The sequence below is a fragment of the Miscanthus floridulus genome, chromosome 6 (assembly GCF_019320115.1).
Source record: "Miscanthus floridulus cultivar M001 chromosome 6, ASM1932011v1, whole genome shotgun sequence".
Classification (NCBI taxonomy): Eukaryota; Viridiplantae; Streptophyta; class Magnoliopsida; order Poales; family Poaceae; genus Miscanthus; species Miscanthus floridulus.
This window is the reverse complement of record NC_089585.1, coordinates 93183727-93205508: the sequence shown is the minus strand read 5'-3', so window position 1 is coordinate 93205508 and position 21782 is coordinate 93183727. Positions and strand designations below refer to the sequence as shown.

Below are 21782 nucleotides of genomic sequence, written 5' to 3'. Positions count from 1 at the left end.
TGGAACCCACCACTCGAAGTGCTCTCGTGGATGTCGCCCTCTCCACCAATCGTCGAAAAGGAGGTACCTGGGGTCAAACTTGTCTGCACCGTCGACCCACTGAAAGAAAAAGCACCTCTTATGGGCCTATACAACAAAAATTCAACAAAATATTAGTAACCTAGTAATACAAATGAAGATGAAAAATATACAGAAACAATTACTTATATTAAAACGACTGCACGTGTAGAAGCAACGAGCCGCTGTGTCTGGATGTCTCGATTGAAACACGTCGCCCGGACGACCATAGTCACAATTAGGGACAGGGAGTTCAGGAGGGACGGGGGCATCTTTGCTAGACTCGTCGGGGTACATTTCTCTAGGACGACTCCGTTTTCGACATAACTGCTCCCGAAACATGTCTTCCATCTAATAAAACGGTTCAAATTAAACATCAATCAAAACAACGCAAATTAATGTAAAATGTAATAATTTACAATGCAACTAAAATATTATAAACAACAATTATAGCAACAAAAATATACATGGCAAACATACTTCTAACTACATAATTAACCTTAACATTGATAAAATCAAACTAATATCTTCACCATAGTTCCCAAACATAATTTTTCTACTAACCTTAACTCCCATTCATAATATCATATCCATCATTCAAACGAAAATAAAATATGCGTCATTACCTTGAACTAGGACGAGGAGGGAGGGAGGCGGCCGGGGAATGGAAGGAAAGGGAGGGAGGCGGCAAAGGAGGGCCGGGATGTCGCCGTTCGTGGAGCGGCGGCCGGCGTGCTTAGCGACGGGCGGGAGCGGGAGCGATGCCTAGGCCGCTTTGCTGCTCGGGCAGCGGGCTTGGCCCGACGGAGGTTATACCCAGCTCTGCCGCGCCATGGATCAGGGCGCGGCACTGCCGCGCCAAAATCGGTGGCGCGGCAGAGCCGTGCCACGTCAGCGGTCAGCGCTTCTGGTCGCCGCCACGTCAGCCCTCTGCCGCGCCACCATGCATGACGCGGCACAGGCATTTGGCCGCGCAGGCGCGGTCAAAAAGTGTTAGTTTTTTAAAAAAAACCGAGAGTGTGAGATTTAAAATTAGTTTCAAAAAAGTATTAAAATTAAGGGGGTGTTTGGTTCCTTAGACCCAATTTTAGTCCCTGTTCCATCGAATGTTTGGACACATGCATGGAGTATTAAATATAGTAAAAAAAATAACTAATTACACAGATTGCGACTAATTTACGAGACAAATTTTTTAAGTCTAATTAGTCCATGATTTGACAATGTGGTGCTACAGTAAATATGTGCTAATGACGGGTTAATTAGGCTTAATGGATTCATCTCGTAAATTAGTCTCCATTTGTGTAATTAGTTTTTTAATTAACTCATGTTTAGTCCTTCTAATTAGTATCCGAACATCTGATGTGACACGGACTAAACTTTAGTCCCTGGATCAAAACACCCCTAAAAAAATCCTCTCTGCTGGCAGGCGAGGCGAGCGAGCGCCCGTGCCTCGCGGCTCTGTTTCCTCGGGACTTTATACAACGCGACGACGACGACCTGTGCAAAATTTGCATCGGAAATGTGGGGGAGCAGACCTGTCACACCACAGGCGGGGGCAGAGGGAGTTTTGCAGGAAAGCCATTCTGTGGTTCTCGTAGAGTATTTCGCTAGGGTCCAGGGACGAATAAACACGGTTGGTGCCGAGAATTGTTTTATGATGATGAGGTGGGATGTAGTAATATTATTTTTATACATAAGCTACCTAGGGATAATGTTTCCTTGTCTGATTTGCCGTGGAAGCAAGCGCATCTATGAGGCGCTGCTGATTCATCAATCAACGAAATATAAATTAGGCATAAATAGGATCGGCTAAAATTTGAGACGGCGACGTTAGGTTTTATTCTGCTTTCTGAAAGCTTAAGACCACTCGAAGCACCCATAATTTATTTCGAACAGAAAAATTATTGCAAATACTATTCTATAATCCATGCAGTGTTCTAAAAATTTTGCGGAGCCGGGGCTTGCGGAGAACTGAGAATGCTAGTACTTCTGTTACCGAGAACAGTGAGAATCTTGTTTGACTTCTCTCTTCTCGGGACAGCCAGGGAGTAGTTTGGCATCTTTTTAATATAAATTTTGTACTCTATATTTTTCATTTGGTTTGTCCCTTTACGATGTGCGCCACATACTGACTCGATCCCACGTGATATGCTGTAGCTGTACTCCACCATTTCAAAAAATATATAAGGCGTGATTTTACTTGACATAGTTTCTAAAATACACTTTATTCTTTAATTTCTTTTACTATGGTATTTCTAGAAATAAAATTAGTATTTTTAAACGTGAATCCAGTTAGACCACTTTTATATAGCAAAGTTTATATACACATGTACATGCGTGTCTTATAACAAGAAATTGAGGGGCTATTCCGGCAAGCAATTAGAGGAGTGTTTGTGACTAGTGTTGGTGCAGGGAGGTACAGCTGTACCCTAAAAAATTTTCTAAAAATATTAAGCATATAATATCTAAACACTTTATATCAAATAAAAATAGGGAATTACTATTTTATTTCTGTTGCGCCCCATCTGCAGGCCCCTCGGCTCGTCGTGCCCGGGCCATGCCCCATGACTCTCTAAACATACCTCTGAAACACAAAACACTTGCAACATGAAACACATGAATGCAACATAAGTCTGGAGCAGATGAAACATACAGTTACAACATATGTGTGAATCATATACAACATCCAGATAAAAACACTTGTAGCTTGCAACATGAAAACACTTATTGCAACATAGGACTAAAACTGCTAAAACATTTCGAACGTACTTTTGCAACATATGTGTGAAACATGTACAACATCCAGATAAAATTAGTCAATTATTCTCATCCCATCCACTCTCATCCATCCCCTAAACAGATAAATAGCTCGTCCCACGTTTTAAGTGGTTTCACCTTGCTAGTATAAAAATGACTTCTCCTCTGTAAAGACTCTCCCAGAGCTATTTTATGAGCTTACATTTGGCGAAATAAATTATACATGAACCCTCTAAAAAAGCCCTGCTAAAGAGAACCTTAGTTTACGCTAGACTCCGTTTTACTGTGATTGAAACACACATCCACGGCTTAGCACCCCCATTGCTCACCGTCAAATTGGATGAGAATGCCTCAGTTAATGAAGTGGATGGAATATGTGTGACTGAAGTCTGTTGACTTTTTTTTATTGCGTAAAGAAGTCAGTTGACTTTTGTAGTAGTAGTATTTTAGCACAAGTGCTTGTTTTTTAACTAATTATTTTTTTCAATAATAAACAACGTATCCATTGAAACGAACATGTCTATGGTGTGTCTGTTAATTTTAATATGTTGCCTAGTCAATTGAGGTGTTCATATATAAGTAGGGTGTTTGAGTGTCCTTGTACATTATATATAAGGATAAACATATACTTATGCTTGTTCGTAAATATATTTCCGTATGTACCGTTTCCTGAAACAAAAGGAATCCTTTTTTTTTTTTGAATATTTAGATGCTAAGGTTTCACATCTCACCCCATCCATCTGCACTCCATCTCTAAGTAATTTAAGTGATTAAGTATATTTTTTGTACAATGATGGCATTTTTTTAGCAAACGTAGACGGCAGCTATGATGAATTTCATTTTGTCCTGTTTTGCCTTGATTTTTTTTCCTCCGCAAAGTACGTACACTGTGCTCTCTTTTTAATGCCATGTCTAGTCAGTTCCTGTCGGTACGAACAAAACGATCAATCAATGTGGTTGATGGTTGCGCAGTGCGCATCCTATCAAGGATCGCGTCACGTCCATGCTGGCCCTCCATCTCCAATTTTCCAGGCGGGTATAAAGAAATCGTTGAAGGCGTGAGTGAGGGAGGCTTGTTTAGTTGGCGAAATTTTTGTCGAAATGGTGCCGTAGCACTTTCGTTGTTATTTAATAATTAATGTTTAATTATAGTCTAATTAGGCTTAAAAGATTCCTCTCGTGAATTTTATCTAAACTGTGTAATTAGTTTTATTTTTTATTTATATTTAATGCTTCATGCATGCGTCTAAAGATTCGATGTGACAGGAAATCTTGAGCGAGGGACACATGCATGAAGCATTAAATATAAATAACAAATAAAACTAATTACACAGTTTAAACAAAATTCACGAGACAAATCTTTTAAGCTTAATTAAACTATGATTGAACACTAATTATCAAATAACAACGAAAGTGCTACAGCACCATTTCAATAAAAATTTCGCCAACTAAACGAGCCTCGCTCACTCACGCCTTCAACGATTTCTTTATACCCGCCGCGCGCATGTCCAACGTACGCGGGCACGCGGCTACCCGGCGGTTACGGCGCTAGGCACCCAGCCTTCGCGCGTGTGCATGTGCGATCGTGTTGTGCGTGTTCGAGCGCGCCTGTGCCGTCTGCCGTGCGCTCTAGCGTTAGCGTTGGATTGGTGGCGCGGCTGGGAGCAGGGTGATGGCGTGATGCACTGGTGACGAGGATGGACGACGAAGAGAGTTTTTTTTTTCCCTCGGGAAAAATGACAAGACAGGGTTTTTTCGATTTCTAAGCTGATAAGTTCAACTAATACTGATTTATTATGAGAGAAAAATATTATTAATTAACTGATAAACTCTGGCTGAACCAACTGCACGATGCCTCTGCATTCTCCCAACGGCCAACGAGACTCCTCACCTAACCACAGCAATCAACCGAATCCCCTAGTCGCCTAGGGCCATGAGCCTACGAGCATCTGCAGTTAACCTAATCACGAACATTACGTAATGGCTCGCATTTTTTTAGTATAGTACTGTAGTATTTTGTTTTCTGGCAGTGAAGAAATCAAATGATGGAGAGGTTAGCCAGCACAGCCAGATCCGGATCCAGGCGAGTGAGTAGTGACGGTGGCGCCCCGCCGTTGCCAGATCGATCGACGAGAACTTCTTCGATCTGCAGGAACCGCAGCTCGCTCATGTGCGCGGCCGCTGTTTAAACTCCGGTCAAATGCGGCCGGGCTGGCTGCACTGGTAAGCGACAGTGGTGCTGGGGCTCTCACCTCTGCGTACACTGCACACACCACAGCTCTGCTCTGCATTATGGAGAGCTGAGAAGAGGCTGATGAGGACGATCGATTCGGTCGGTGCTACCAACAGCGCCATGTGAGTTAGGAGAGGTGTTTACTGTGACCTGTGTGATGTTCCAAGGTGAACTGTGTGCGTGCTACGTGCCGTTCTGTCGTTTTCTTCACCCCCCTTCCTTTTCGTTTATTAATCTACAATAATCATGGTTTAGCTAGTAGTACGAGCAAAGATATTAAGATATGTATGATATTTACGTGTTCGATAGGCTTATAAACTGTATTTTTTTAGCCAACGAACATTATTTTTCTCTCACAATAAGACAACCAACAGTACTTTTAATCATGATTTATTAGCCAAACCAACGAACATGACAATTACGTTCGTACTGACAATGTGATAGAGCCCCTAGCCAGCGTGTTGACTAAAATACAACCGCACAAGATAAAAGAGAGATCCGCACTGCTGTTGATCAGCTGTCTGGTGAGTTTCCCTGTGACGACAAAGACCGGCTTCAGTTACTGGTGTCATCCCTGGACATTGGACAATACTAATTCTGAGGTCTAACTCTGCACACGTGCATCTGCAACTAATAGTGCCACGTACTAGTACTATCCAGCCTGTTCGGTTGGCTGGTGGTTGCTGGTTCGTGAAGAAGTACTGCTGGCTAGTTTGTGTGAGAGAAAAATACTGTTTCAGCTGAAAATTTACGATCGTTTACGACAAACCACAGCCAAACGAACAGGCTGAATAATTTGCAACGGTTTTCAGTCCGCTCTACCAAATCTTGTGTCCTTGCACGAAGCCGCCTAAGATATATATTTTTCCTCCTGACATGTTCGTCCCTTGATTGTTTTGAGGATCCGTATTTTCCAAGTGGAGCATACCATGCAAATTCTCAAATGCTTGTTTTTCAGCTGATTAATACCAATTTTGCAAGCTTCAAAAGTCCATTTGCAGTTTCTCTCTCTCTCTCTAGATATCTCTTTCTCTCTCTCATTTATCATTTAATTTCTAAGTTTCAAAAGCCTGTCTACAAAATCTTAAGAATAAAATAGTACATACGAATGCTGTTCATAGTTATTCACTCAAACAATATATATTAGTTCATCATTTAGTTTGATGAGCTATCAACATCGACGACAGAGAAAACATGCAAATAGACTGGATAAAGATAATCTCCGGTCTATTCAGCACTAGGAGACATACATACGTGGATGACATAAATATGAAAACTGGATAAGTAGCTTCGAACGATTATGCAATGATAGCACTAGACATGGATTACAATTGGGATATAAATTTTTCATATATATATGATTCTTTCTAGTAATTAACATATGGGTCATTTCTTCCCTTAAAATTTGACAAGTCTTTTTGGCCGTCAAATGAGCATAGTATGTGTGCCAAATCGTGATCATCACCTTTTAAGTCTGTCTATCCAACAACCATGTGTTTTATGCAGTCTCAACACATGAATTTTTTTTACCATAGAATTAAAATCCAACAGCCTCCATCCTCTTTCTACCTCCAGCCTTCTTCTACCTCCAGACAATCACAAATCACAAGATCACAGATCCACAGATTACAAGAAACATTTTTTTTCTATGCAAGGACAAGAAGACAAATGGGTGTGCCCGTTGAATGCAGTAGTCAAACACTGCTGCGATCGCACGTTAGTAGCTTGACCTGCCGCCGCCGGCGGCGGCACCGCCGCATCGGCATGTGGCTAATAACAGTGGCTACACCCGACGCGCGCCGACGGCTACGAGCGGCTCGTTGGCTGGCTGCTGAGCTGTGCCCGTGCGGCCGTACATGCAGCGTGCTGCGTGCTCCATCCACCCTCTAGTCGACGAGCGTCGTCCGTCATGTCCATGCCGGCAACTCCTGCTCCCCCGTCTGCACCGGATCAGACAGCGGAGATCGTGGCCGACGCAGTACCCGCTGCAACTCGCGACGCTAGGTTAGCTGTCCGTGACTGACAGCCCGCCGATGCCTGTGATGCCGGAGCCGGGTTCGTTCTGGGTCACAAGAAAAATCCATGTGTTTTTTTTCCACTAAAACACATGTGTGATGCATAGCATTTCTGTTTATTATTACCTTAACCCAACACTTGTTCCATCGGCCCAACGACTAGTCCCAACCTTAACCCCACACTTGTTCCATCGGCCCAACGACTAGTCCCATATATATATCCTGACACATCACACTAGAGATGGCGGTATTTGGGTAAATCTAGATATTAAGCTCAGCAATTTGTATTTTTAAATATCGATTTACAAGAATGATACCTGAGATCCACCCAAAAAAGGCGTCAGGTGAAACCTAAATTTTGGGTTCAGATAGCAAGTAATCTAAATAACCAGATCCTACCTCTCTTGAATCTCTCCCTGCCCTTTCCAGCTACTCAGCACTTTTTTTAAGCATTCTTCTTACCCCTTTCCAATTGGCCTTTTCTAGTTTCCTATAGTGCATAGGGATATCTAAATACTACTATGTGAAATTACCAGTGGCGCAGCCAAGGAGTTTTTGTATAGGGCTCTTTAGCATTTTTAGCTTCGCCGAAACAAAACGATTTGCTTTTATGAAAATTAATTTTGAGACATGACAATTTCTCAAATGCATAAAGTTCTAATTTTAGGTTTTGGGCTTTATCCAAGTCATATATGATCCATGAATAGAATTGTACCATCAACATGTTTTAAACTAAATAGGCTCCTGACTATAAGGCCCGGTTTGGTTCCAGTTGACTAAATTTTAGTCATTTATACTAATTTGTTGTGAGAGAAAAACACTGAGCGTTCGCTGAAAAATACTGCTGAAGTAGTACTGCAGAACAAGGCGTAAATTGCCAAACAGGTTGACTAAAAAGTGATTAAACTGGTTTAGTGCTCTAGTCCCTTTGGGGGTGACTAAACCAACCACACCCCTACCCCTCATTAATGCACAGAAGGAGATAGTGAGGGTGCGAGGAGGGCATTTTGGTCTTTGACTCTTTGTATAGTAGGTTTAATGTCATTTAGCCCCTAGATCTAAACAGGTAGGGACTAAACTTTAATCTCTGGACTAAACTTTAGTCCAGAGACTAAATGAAACCAAACAGGCCCTTAGATGCAGCACTATTCTATTTATTTCCCCATCCACTTTGGCTAAATTATTAAAATGGTTAGGGGTCTGTTATAATGTTGAAAAGTATCGAGACAGTGGGCCACCCTGTTTTAAGAACCTTTTATTTCTGTGAGAATGTGACCCTACATCGTCATTAATCTTAATTGCCACAATGCTACCAAAAACAAAAGATTGAACCCAAGATAGCCATTTGGGTGGTAATCCTTTCATCTTTAGTGTTCGCAACAAAATGACCATTTAATTTTATCTTAAGCTTTCTGAAAGTCAATTTAAAGATAAACCATCGTGTTCCTTCCTAGTTCCTATGCATTTCATGGATATACGGTTTCGTGTAAAATGATAACTCCCTCTAATTTTTTAATAAAGACACTCGAAAGTTCAGTGCCTCATATTTGATACTTTATATCAAGGAAAAAAATAGCTAGTACAAAAGATAGGACGGCTTGACACAAAACTATCTCTAAAAGATATAGTATATCAAAATATAAGAGTAAAACTCCCTCTATGATTATTACGTCCTTGCTTGAAAGCAGTCTAAATAATGCACATCATATGATCTACAACCATATTGATTGCGAGGGCTTTATCAGTAACTAAAGAAAAACAACTTTTCAGTTTTCTTTAAGACTCCAAAATGGCTTTTCTCGATCGGGAACAGGCAGTTCCATGTATTCGTGATGGCGACGTTCGAGAATAATGCATGCATGATTAGTTTGCTGTGACGCCGCTCTGATTCTCAGGCTTGTACGTTTTTAGTTCTTGTTTACAAGGACGCATCCCTCCGGATTATGATATTGGCCTCGCGACTCGACTGTAGTCGCAACAGACAGCACACGCTCCAGGTGGAGTGGGTGCACACGTACATGTTGTCTCCTCGTCGTTTAGGTATACACACACCATAATCATCATCTGGATCACTTTCTGGATTATTCAATGCTTATGTTATAATTCGGTTATTTTGCGACCTGTGAGGGGCGCGGTTGTTGATTAGAGAAAGATCTATGGGACTACGGGAGAGACGGCACTAATAACATTTGATTATCAAAATAGATGTTAACATTTGGTCTGCATGCCCGTGATCTATCACTTTTTAGCCTCGACTTTAGGATAATCACCCTAATTCAATTCCGAAAGTTCAAGAAGCCGATCGGAGTCAAAATAATAGCTCCAAAGTTTCAATAAAGTAACTACAATAAAATCAATACGGACTTCCTAACGTCCGGACGTCCGTTTCGAGCGTTAGCGTCCAGACGGTGCCTGCATAGGGAGGGAGCAAAGTGCTTAGCATGTCGACCTCGTGAGCAAGCGCACCAGCAGTGGGCCCACGTCGCCCCGAACGTTGCCCGCGGCGTTAGCCGCTTCCCACGCGCATCCTATATGCAACACCCGATCTACTTTTGAAACATACAGATGCAGCATAAAAAAGATAGATGCAACATAAAAAAAGCGCCCAAAACACTTACCAAAACGCCTAAAAAACATTTAAAAATCATTGCAAACATATACAACATCCAGATGAAACACTTGCAAACATACGTATGAAACACCTGGAAAATACTTGAAAACATTTGCTTGTAACATGCATGTATATGCAACATCCAGATCTACTTTTACAACATCCAGATAAAATACTTGCAACATACATCTAGAACAGATGAAACTTTTGGAACATATACTTGAAACATATGCGTATAGCCATACAACATGTGTAACATCCCGATCTACTTTTGCAACATCGATATACAACGCTTGCAACATACCTCAGGAACATCTGAAACACTTAAAACATACTCTTGCAACATGTGCTAGTTAGGGGGGTGTCAACGGCCCAGCGTACACACAGGCGCAGGCGCAGGCGCAGGCCTCTCCTTCGTGCCGACGTGCAAGGTTGATGGGGGCGCAAGCGCAGGCCTCCCCTGCCTCCCCTTCCACGATGGGCGAGGTAGATGGAGGTGCGACACGGGATGGTGCGCACGGACCGCGGAGCAGCCAGGGATGGGGTGTGGAGTAGCTAGGGATGGGGCGCGCGAGCAGCCAGGAATGGGGTGTGGGTGCGGCACCACTGCACTGGAGAAGGCCGCAGCGGGCGGGTGCGCTGCCTGTGGTGAGCGGCCTTGGGCAGCTGTACTGGAGAAGACGAGTGATTTCTTTTTGGAGATACGGAAGCGGAGTGCGGGTACATGCGACCGTCTCCGGACGTCGACATCCTATCATTACGGCTCGCCTAATGATGACTTGGCTATTCAGCTACCTGGTTTGTAAGGGATTATTAATGCCCTGTTCGTTTGGTTGATAAGCCATGGCTAAAAGTACTGTTGGCTGATTTGTTGTGAGAGAAAAATAACGTTCGTTTGGCTGAAAAAGTACGGCTTATAAGCGTAGCGAACGTAAGCAATGAGTGTGCGTATTGTTTGTGGGCCTGCGTTTGTACGGCGGGATGCGAAAAAAGGCTCCTCCAACCTGTATGAGAGGATCATGAAGTGGACTGAAATCTCGAAGCTATGCCGGCCGAAATCTGAACTATGGTTGTGATGATGGGCTCAAACCGAGTATTGCCTGGCCGCCGTCCGGATTCTGGAAAGGCATGTTCCGGGCTGCCGGGTGAAACAATCTGTCCTTGGCAAAAAATCTGAGCTGCAGCGGAAGGGCCCAGTAGAGGGCGCTATAGGCCCGTCTAAGGTAATAATGGACCTCCTCGGCGATCAGCACGTTCCCGCCGTGGCGGCCATGCTGCTGAGGCTGCTATGCCTGGTCCTCAGCTGCTGCTGCCGCCGCCGGCGTCGGAACACCGAGGACTATTGCCGCGACGACACGAGCGCGTGCGCGTGCAGGCGTGCAGTGTGGAAGCGGAGCAGGACGCCGGAAGTTTGAGGCGCCTGCGCATCCGAGACGCGTGGCAGCGCAGTAGGAACGCTCCGCGTACGGAGATGGACGACGGGCACATGTGCGTCAGCAGTACCGACTCGTTCAGCCTGGATCAGTTGCTGAGCACGCCACTGCAGATTTATGCGCCGTCAAGCATGTACCTTCAATCCGCTCTACATTCTGTTGTTGAGGAGATGGGTTGTTGGTGTAGTCACGGTGTAGATGTAGTAATACCGGGCAGGGCCCCCGTAGCAACTTGAATCTCGGATCCTTGGGCCACTAACAAAAAATTACAAGGTGCTCTGGAACTTATAGACAGCTTTGATTTCTAATCTCTTCTATTAGTCAGTATGAGGACTAAATAAATGGTAATGCTATGAACCGGGCGTCCATCCCGCCCCGACATTCCGTTGCTAACCACGACGCTAGCCAACAACTCACGCTCCTTCGTTTCTCAAAAAAAAAAAAAACTGCTCATCTACTTATTCCTATCCGTTCGTTCCTCTTCTTATCGCTCTTATCCGCTCACCTGCCGCCTCTGAACACACGGCCGCTGGCCTTCCGAGGCGCAGCGCGTGGTCGCCTCCGAGGCCCACCGCTCGGCCGCTGGCCTTGCCACGGCGCGCGGCAGCCTCGTGTCGCGGCGCTCGGCTGCCGGTCCTACCAGGCACGACGCGTTGTGCCCTCTCCAAGTTGCGCAGCCGCGGTCTCCTCGCGCCTCGTGCGGCTGGTGCCTCCCTTGCGCGACGTGCAGTCACTACCGTCGGCTTGCCGCCTACAAGCGCCGCTAGGCCGCAGCCTCCGGTGAACAGCACACACCGACGAGCCTCCATTCTGCCGAGCAGGAAGGAGATGTTGCGCTGAAAGCGCATGTTGCAAGAATATATTTAAATTGTTTAAGATGTTTTAGAGAGGTATGTTGCAAAAATAGATCGTAATGTTGCACATGTTGTAATGGTTGTACATGTATGCTGCAAGCGTCTGTTCCAAATGTTTTATCTGCTTTTTTCAGACATATATTGCAAGTGTGCTTATTTGGATGTTGAATATGTTTCACACATATGTTTCAAGTGTATGTTCGAAATATTTCAGCTGTTTTAGTATTATGTTGTAATAAGTGTTTTTATGTTGCAAGTTGCAAGTATTTTATTTGGATGTTGCATTTATTTCATACACATGTTGCAAGTGTATTTTCCAAATGTTTCATCTGCTTCAGACGTATGTTGCATTTAAGTGTTTCATGTTGCAAGTCTTTTGTGTTTCAGAGATATGTTCAGAGAGTCATGGGGGAAGGGCACGACGAGCCAGGGGCCGGTGGAGGGGCGCGCGACGCACCTGGGGTCCTACGGACAGGGCGTGCTTGTCCTCATCTCGGCTCTCAGGTCCCGCCCGCACGGGGAGAGAGGAGTGGGGTCAGGGGGAAGGAGTGGCGAGCACGGGGCGAAGCAAGATGGACGGGGGTGGGGTACACGTGCATGGCGGGACGAGGCAGACAGTTGGGTAACGTCCGGGCACCCAAAAAACCCATAAATAAAAAGACACTAGATATTATCTGTGCTGCCCCGCACTAGGTATGTAATAATTTCCTTCGTCGTTCAGGTGTCTTCCCATGCTAATCACGACAATCATCGTGGCCCCTCAATCCCTTCTTGTTGTGCCCGATTTCCTCTTCTCACCCTTAAACGTCGAGTGACACCTCGCACGGACGCATCCGGGCTCAACCTGGTAGGTGATGGATCATGCAACATCCACTGTCCACAAGCACGGCCACCCGTCAGAGCCTCAACGTGCAATGATGATCAGATCCGCAAGCACACGCCCCGCCCATGGCTGCTTCGATAGAAATGGCTCTGGGTGCATGCATTAGGCGGCACAAGGCGGCCACCGGCTGGCCGGCATGCAGCACAAGGCGGCCAGTGACTTCCACGGCCGTGCTTCGGTTGACCACCAGTCCACTTCGAGAATGATCTTTGCTCTACATACGATTGATGTTTAACCGTTTCATTTTATCCTGCAGCTGGGTTAGCAAGCCGCCACCCCTCAGGTTTAGGGGGGAATGCCTAGACATCTTTACCCTTTGCATAATTATGTAAGGAGGCCATGATAGCTGACGAAGTTCGTAGGAGCACTGGAGGCTATGTTGTGCGATTCAGCGGCGGCAGACGACCGATGCAGGCAGCGTTTTTTCTTCTTTTGTCCAGGCATGGTCCTCGATGTCCATTGGGGGCTGGAGCCAATAGGGTACATAGGTGGGAGAAGGGACCGCGGGGTGCGGAGGCGGTCATGGCGGACATCCGATGTTTGTGTGCATGATCGAACGATTAGCCGAGGGGAAATGTGGATGAGCAGTGTTTCTTAGTGTGAAAACGGGGGAAATGTTGATCACATAAGGATCCATTTGTAACTAATTTCACTAATAATTTGGTTCCATGTATAATCATATGATATGCTATATTTCCGGTTTGGTGGGGGTACCTACTAGTTATGTTCTAAACTTGGTTGCTTTGATTTCAAAGATGAACTTGCTTTTGTGCTAATGGTTCATGCTTCATCAGCATCCATTTAATAGTGATGAATAGCTACAAAGAACATGTTGCCAAGATCACAATCAAAACATCATTATTTGGTAACGCTATAACATATGTACAAACTTGAATTAACATGGCCTTATTTTTTTTTATGATTCTTATTGCAACGCAAGAGCATAAGAGCATGCTAGGCATCGTTCCGGCTCTAGCTCAGACACCACAGAAGCTGGAGCCGAAGTAGAAGCACCAAAAAATGTAGCTCCGCCATCGTGCCATGCCATACGGCGAAAACGGTTCTGGCTCCTTCTCATCCCCACAAGCGCTTCTCCCGCTTAGCCATTCGGTGCGGTTTGGCTCCTTATGGATGCGGGAGCTGGAGCCAGAGCAATGCCAAATGGGCACTAAATCTAGTGTTTTAGATTCTTGAGTTCACTAGTTTTAATTTCCAAGCCAGAGAATCTGATTTGTCAAAAATAAATAAATGGTTTAAATTGCTCATGCGATAATTCGCAAAAAGAAATCCTCATGTGATGAGCTTTTATTACAGATCCAAAGATGCAATTGCAATTTGCAAGGAAAGCGTAGGTGTAGCCACTCACACCGCTCGTATACAACTCTCCACATCTTATCGCAACGGCACCCCATCGCCTCATCTTATCCCCCGCGGCCCGCCTCCTCCCGCCGCCGCCGCTGCTCACTCCCGACGTACGAGCTCCCAAGAGTTAGCCATGGCGTCCACCACCCTCTCCTCCGCCTTCACCCTCCTCTCCCGCCCCTCCACGTCCCCTTCCCCCACCGCCTCGCTCCCGAGGTCCTCCCTCGCCGTGCCCCATAGCCGCCGGGGACGCCGCGCCGTCGCCGTCGCGTCCACCGCCACCGAGTCCCCCAAGATCTTGGAGCTTGGGGACGCCATCTCCGGGCTCACTCTCGAGGAGGCCCGCAGCCTTGTTGACCACCTCCAGGAGCGGCTCGGCGTCACCGCTGCGGCCTTCGCACCGGCCGCCGTCGTCGCGGCGCCTGGGGCGGGCGGCGCGGGGGCCGCCGAGGAGGAGGCCCCCGTCGAGAAGACGGAGTTCGACGTAGTAATTGAGGAGGTGCCCAGCAGCGCGCGTATCGCCACTATCAAGGTGGTGCGTGCGCTCACCAGCCTCGCGCTCAAGGAGGCCAAGGACCTTATCGAGGGTCTCCCCAAGAAGCTTAAGGAGGCCGTCAGCAAAGACGAGGCCGAAGATGCCAAGAAACAGCTCGAGGAGGTCGGCGCCAAGATATCTATCGTGTGACACTAGGTATAATAGGACTCCTTTTTTTTTCCTTTAATCTCTTTTCTTTGCATCCCAATCTTTTGTATCCCCGCCCATTGTCGCTCATATGTGCGTGATGTATCTCTGCCTTGAATTGACAGTGAATGCGATATGCTCTAAACTGGTAATGTATACTGTATCTGCCTTGTTGGCACTATCATTAATTCATGATGGATTGATGGTGGACAAGTGAACATTTTGCTTCCTTGTAAGTGCTTGTTCTGTTGCTTGCCATTTTGCTAGCAGTTTTTGTAGTGGTTTGAATTGTGTTTGTTATTATTAATTGGAGGGGGTTTAGAGCGGAAATCATATATTTACTGAGTGTTCAAGTTTGTAATTCTGTTACACTCTTAAACAATGTGCATCACCTAATTTTGCTTAAGGCAACCTTCTTAGTTAAGAATACATGAGCAACTGAATTGGGGTTGAATGTTAGTGGTGCCATTAATCACGAAAACTATTGTCAGATGAATTATCTGTAAGTTGGTAATGTTCTGAATGTGTACAGACCTCATTTCTAGGTTAGTCTGCTCAAATTCAGGACTTCTTTCGTCTCTTCATTTCCACAGCGGAGCAATTTGTCTATCACTTCCTTTGAAAAATTCATGGTACTCCTTCCGTTCCAAATTGTAGATCATTTTAGTTTCTTCAAGTCATGGTGTTGATCCATTCTCCTATGAACATGGTCAAAGCTAAACTAGTTTGACTTAGGACGAACCTAAAAGTGGTCTAGAACTTTAAACAGAGCGAGTATTTGACAAAGAATGCCAGTGATTGTTTATGTTTACTATTCCGTGCATCTTTAATCTTGTGATGATGCAATATTCAGTCTATTCAGTTAATGGAAGGGTTGATATGAAACCTTTTGCTCTTGTCACTTATCAGCTACTCCCTCCATCCCAAATTATATGATGTGTTGGCTTTTCTAGATTCATTTGCTGTACACTTAGATATACACTGTGTCTAGATACATAGTAAAAACAATGTATTTAGAAAAGCCAAAATTTCTTATAATTTGAAATGGAGGGAGTAGCTCTCTCTCGGTGTTATCTTGTTTACATGAGGGATCTTTTGGGATGGCTTCATGAATTTTGAGTATTACTATTAGCTTATTTCATTTTTTTGCTTATGAAAATTGTATTACTCCATAGTTCATACTCCGTGATTGCTTGCTGTTCTCATGAGACATGACCAATGGTACAATTTTGTTGTCATCTTCTTTGGATTAGATCAGCTCACTTATTCATTTATCCTTTTTTTTTGCGAGCAATTTATTCATTTATCCTAATGGCTTATCATTTGTCAACTGCTATGATTCCTCATTCTCACTGTTTGTGTATGGCTTTAATTTAATTCATTGCGAATTCAGATTTCTTTGTGTGTTATCCTTTTGTCAATACTAGCTGTACTTCTGTCCTTTGAATATTTCATGGTGTTGATAAAAGTTAGTAGTTTTGAATTATGTTTTTGGGTCCCCTGCATGCATCATGCTTTTATGATATCGCTCTGTGTTGACATTTCACACAAGTGTTTCTGCATAGTAAAAATTGTAATCTCCAAATGAAAGAACTAGGGGCAACCTTCAGGAAATATGTACAGGTGAAAGAGAGCAGTATACGACAATACAGTAGATGAGTTTTTTTTTTTCACATATGTTCAGCATGTCTGTTATTGTAGTCGAACTTTCAAGCTAAACCATGTGGTTCCCCATTTGACCGCAGCGATTCTTCTTGTTTTTGCAGAGTGGTGTGAGTAAAGCCCTTTTGGCGTTTCGGTAATCCAGCAATCGGAGAAGAATTGTACTTTCCAGATGCATGCAGATATCTACTTATTAGGGATCTAAAACCCAGGGTTGGTTGTGAAAATGATGTGTTGTGTTTACAGATTAGTTCAAGAGTTCCATTTGTCGAGGCCGTTGATGATTACGGGATAACCTTACATCATATCATTGTATTTTCTAAAATCTTTAGTCTTCAAGTTGTATTTACATCAAAACACTAGTGCACCGGTGGCTTGTAGCTATGGCTCGATGGCCAAAGTCTTTGGCACGGCACTATCTTACCCCTCCTCCGATGGCGCTGGCTTCACCGACGTCCATCGTGTTCTCGTCCCTCGAGGTGTTCTCCGGCGTTGTGAGCTCTAGCTCCACTTCTGGAGTATCTCCTGTGAGGTATGTCTTCCTCTTTACCGAGAAATCGGATGGGAGTGGTACGAGTAATCGCTTCGGTGATCTTTTTTTTTTTCCTTTTTGGGTTGCTTCGTCATCCATGGAGTTGGAATAGCCTACGATGCTGGAGGCGACTGATACCACACATTTCGACGAAGAGCTTGTGCGTTTAGCGGTTCAAGAGCTTGTCGACGGGTTCGACGGGCCAACTGTTGCAACAACAAAATTATGTGAAGCTGCTTTGAAAGCTTCATCGTCGAGAAGGGAATCGGCTTCCAGCCAAAAGCTCAGCTCATACACTTCACAGCGGTGGTGCTACGCCGGTTGGCTGTGGACGACACCTTACAAGGACTATTGCGTAAATTTTGTTTTCAAGACTGTCTTTTAAGGTTTTGCAGTGTATTTTCTCAGTATATGTGAAACTAGATCGGTAGGCGCGCTAACGCCGCGCCCGCGTGGGTCATGCGCGCTTATGCATGCATACTAAAGCATATAAACCGAATGTCCCTCTCTCTCTCTAATGTATATAGATATATATACAGAGAGAGGACAGCAGCTTAATCGTCGTTCAGGCATATGTGCCTTCTCTTGTTCTCAATGCAGAAACAATATTGGAGCTGGCTTGTACAGCAGCAAACTCGTTGATTTCATAGGTGTAAGCTTTGTACACATTAGGTATACAGAATAAAGAACAATCAGGAGACATGTACTAGGCGGGAAAAAAAAGTTAACCACAACGACGGGGTCATTCGAAGGATGAACAGAGACATCCAATACTTTAATACATGTCATGCATATATAATTTAGGAGGTACACATCACAGGCTGTCGTGTGATCTACATATTTCAGTACACTGGTAGCAAAAGGTTAAGCTCCGTTTTGTAGTTTTGACCAAAGATTTGGAGCAAGTATAATTATTATTTCCTCCTGAGATTGACCTTTCTTTTCCATGAGGGTTACTCTAGACAACACAAAAACTGGTTTCGTCATCCATTATGGCTGCACAAATGGCAGCAATAGGTAACATGCTAATATGAAACTTTGTAAAAACAAATTGGAAAAGTGAGGAAGCACGGACCTGCAACGGAGCTAGCTTGAAAGAAATTGCAAGTCCCTCTTCATAGTTTGTTAATTTCTTTTTTCTTAGCCGTGTCCATAAGAGGGAAATTATGTACTCTTCGAATGTATGAACAATTGCCATGGCTCGGACTCTGTTGGTATGGCACTATGCAAAATTATTGGGAACAACTGCTATACCATGGTAGCAGGAAATTAGTATAGACATCAAATTTGGGCACAAAATGTACAAAAAAAACATGATCTTATCTATGTCAGTAGCAATTGAGCATTTGCGCATTTCCTGAGTAGCGTGGTCATTATAAGAAACAAATATATAGGTTTGAGGTGGTCCTAAAAATAGTACGAATCAGTATCTTCAAGGCACATGTGCATCAGTCAAAATGGAAAGAAGTCAAACTCCTAAATCCTCATTTGTGGTGATGATTCTGTCTCATATTCTTAAACAACATACATGTATTTTATTTGCTTGAGTTATTTTGGAGATCATGTTAACAATATCAGCTAAAATTAGTACAAAAGAATACTTTGGACATAAAACATATTTGATTTAATCAACGCAATATTATCCTGTAACAAAACGCATATGTATGATTAGATCATCCCAAATCTAATAACATCATGGTCATGTAAACAAATAAACATGTCTAAGAATGAATATGTATTAAAAGAATTTCAGAAAACAAAGTATTCACGCCTAATAGAAGCTTAAGAAAACAATGTAATCAGCTCTACGGAACTATAAACTAACCTAAAGAACCTACTGGGTTGATATATATATGTTCAAATCAGGGATTAAGGCAGCTAATCAGTCTGACATGGAAGGAAATCATAAAACATATAACACATTTGTTCATCCTGAAACCGCGACGTACACAATAAGCCCGTCACTGCTGTTGTGGATGGAGTCATTTGCTGTACATGCGGATCAGGGTGGCAGTAAGAAGAAATTGTCCTGAAAGTGGGATGTACACACGAAGTTATCTATCTTTAGTGGACATGTCCGAGCCAAAACTTAAAGAACATACTCCAGTGCTTGATGAGAAGGAATTGCAAGATATTTGATTTAGTGTCTCCTGATTTAGCGAACTGGTATTCAACCAGGATAGCTAGAAACACAATGAACTGAAATCACAAATAGTATCAACAAAATATCGAAGCCAAAAGTTGGAGTAAGCTAAAGCATCATATTTAGCCTCTTGGCTCTTGCTATATAGGCACTTGTTAAACTTTGGAAAAACCCTGTAAATAGATGCTATAGTGAAAGACCATTGGTTCCATTGAATGAAAAGTTGCTCTTTTTTGTATTGAAAAATGAACATAGAAGGTACCAGGTCCAGAGTTTCTGCATCAGATCCCTGTTGAAGCCTTGAAGGTATGTCTGATCCTAGTAGAGACATGGTACTTGAACAGCCATATATCTGAATGTTTATTACATATTTGCTGATAAATTATTTTATCAGAGTCTTGACTATTATGTATCACAATTTGATTCATTCTTAAAGTAACAGACCATCACAAATTAAAGTTTGACATACATACACAACACTGTTGGAGAACTTGCAATTTCACCTTAACAATTTAGAAACTACTGATTACTGTAGGTAGAAGTAGGAAGTTAGGAAGAAAAGAAATACAGCATTAGCAAACTCTTGCCATAATAATCTATGTTTCCAAAGAAACTAACATAACATACCAGACATTTTAGCAGGCAATCTGGCCAATCCAGGAAGAACTGCTGCCATTTTAGTGCTGCAACAAAGAAAACAAACTCACATCAGTCCACCCTTCAAGCATAGCAGGTCAAACAACATGAGGAAGCGATTATTAACCTCTGAATATACATGAGAAAGATGGTTCCAAAATTTCACATGGAAATAGTAGTTGGCAAGAAAGATGAGACATAAGCACAACACCACATACATGAAGTTTGTCAGATATCAAGTGATACTATTAAGGAAATTATCAAATGAAACCACGATTATAGATCATAAGCATTGTTTTATCCAATGCAGTCTACGTGCTCTCCGAAAACCGAAAATGTAACTATGTAAGAAGCAGCACAAATCCAAAATCCGTGAGGAAATTGACATGCTTTAGAACTGCAGCTCGTCAAACCAACAACATAACCTGTGCTAGGTGAGGAGAGGAGGGACATAATATCAGAGGCGGTGTTGGGTCATCTGAAGCGTTTTGTCTTAAGCCACATAATAGAAACGAATATTTGGCTTCCATAGTCTTCAAAGTCATCTATACATGGCCTGGGCAACATTAGGCTACAGAGAAATATGAATTTAAACATGGCTCAAATCAGTTTGAGGAGTGGCATAGGAATGTAAGGTAAAGATACCATGGGCAATATATATCAGCAATCCACATTTTGGGTCTGACATGAACTATCACATATTATTAGTCATATTGTGCTATATCTGCTAACAAATTTGCTACTGTAGGTATAACAAACTATCAAATTGTCTTCCTTTTATCTTTTTTTTTCCTAATATGCTCCTTTGCCTACACTAATACGAAGCATGAACAATTTTTTTTTATAGCTATGGCTATCAGGGCTAAATGACATAAAGAAAGGAAACATATAAATTAGTGAGTACAGTAGTGCATATAATTTACTTATGGAAGGATATTTCAGATGTTGGGGTGGGTGCAGCTGTCGATTACCATGGAGTGAGTTGACCCTTTCTAGCAGCAACAACACATCATGGAAGACACCTCCTTGTTGCTTTGATGTTCTTTTGCACCAAGCAAAGCATCAACTTCAAGCAGGTCCTGTTGAAAGAACATGACCTTAGCCGTAGATCTAGCGGGTACATCTTACTATAAACATGATGAACACACCCTAGAACTTTGAACTACTAGATCTAGAGGGAGAGGAAGGGATGGAAAGGGCTGACCGTCTGTGCCCTTAGAGGAGGATCCGCTCGCGTCCGCCATGGAGTCGGTGAAGGTAGTGGTGCCATGTAGTGGTCGTAGGTGACATGGTCCGATGGCGGCAGGTCGGCGAAGGCAGTGGAGTCCGGTGATGCAGTCCAGTGGCGCAGTTCAGTGGCGGCGAGGCAGTGGAGCTTCCCGTCACTGGCTGCGCACCCTCTAGATCGGATTAGGGATTTCGGTGGGGAACTGTAGCTCGGTCAACCTCGTGCTCAGAGCCACCGGCCCCACCTCTATATATTACGCAGTGTGACAGCGGCCCTCCAGCCATAGCGGGCTGGGCGCCCCCGATCAGGGCGCGGATCAAAGGCCCAACTGGGTCGTTGGGCCCAGTTTGGGATTAGAGATCAATCTAACAATCTCCCCCTTGATCTCCTACTGTCTTTTAATTTAATATCATTTACTTTTGTTCATTCCATTACAGATTAGCGCATAGAGCATGTTTTATCATCACGGTCAATTGCCGATAAATTTAACAACTACAACACACCACTCTGTTATGAAATAGATACTTAACTTTGTGCCTTCTTTTGTCCAGGAATTATAGGCTTTTACTTAAACCCATGCCGGCTTCTCTGAAGACGTTGGGTGGTAAGCCTTTTGTAAGCGGATCCACGAGCATCTTTTCGGTACTTATATGCTCAAGACTTATGACATGATTCCAGACTTTATCTTTCACAA

The 21782-nt window shown here is 43.7% G+C and overlaps 1 protein-coding gene across 1 annotated transcript; it reads left to right on the top strand.

Moving 5' to 3' along the window:
* Positions 1-14196: 14196 nt before the first annotated feature.
* Positions 14197-16906, top strand: LOC136458647 (large ribosomal subunit protein bL12c-like). Its single transcript, XM_066458580.1, has 2 exons — positions 14197-14896; positions 16654-16906. Exon 1 carries the CDS (start codon positions 14339-14341, stop codon positions 14888-14890), a length of 552 nt encoding a protein of 183 aa, XP_066314677.1. The 5' UTR covers positions 14197-14338; the 3' UTR covers positions 14891-14896; positions 16654-16906.
* Positions 16907-21782: the final 4876 nt, after the last annotated feature.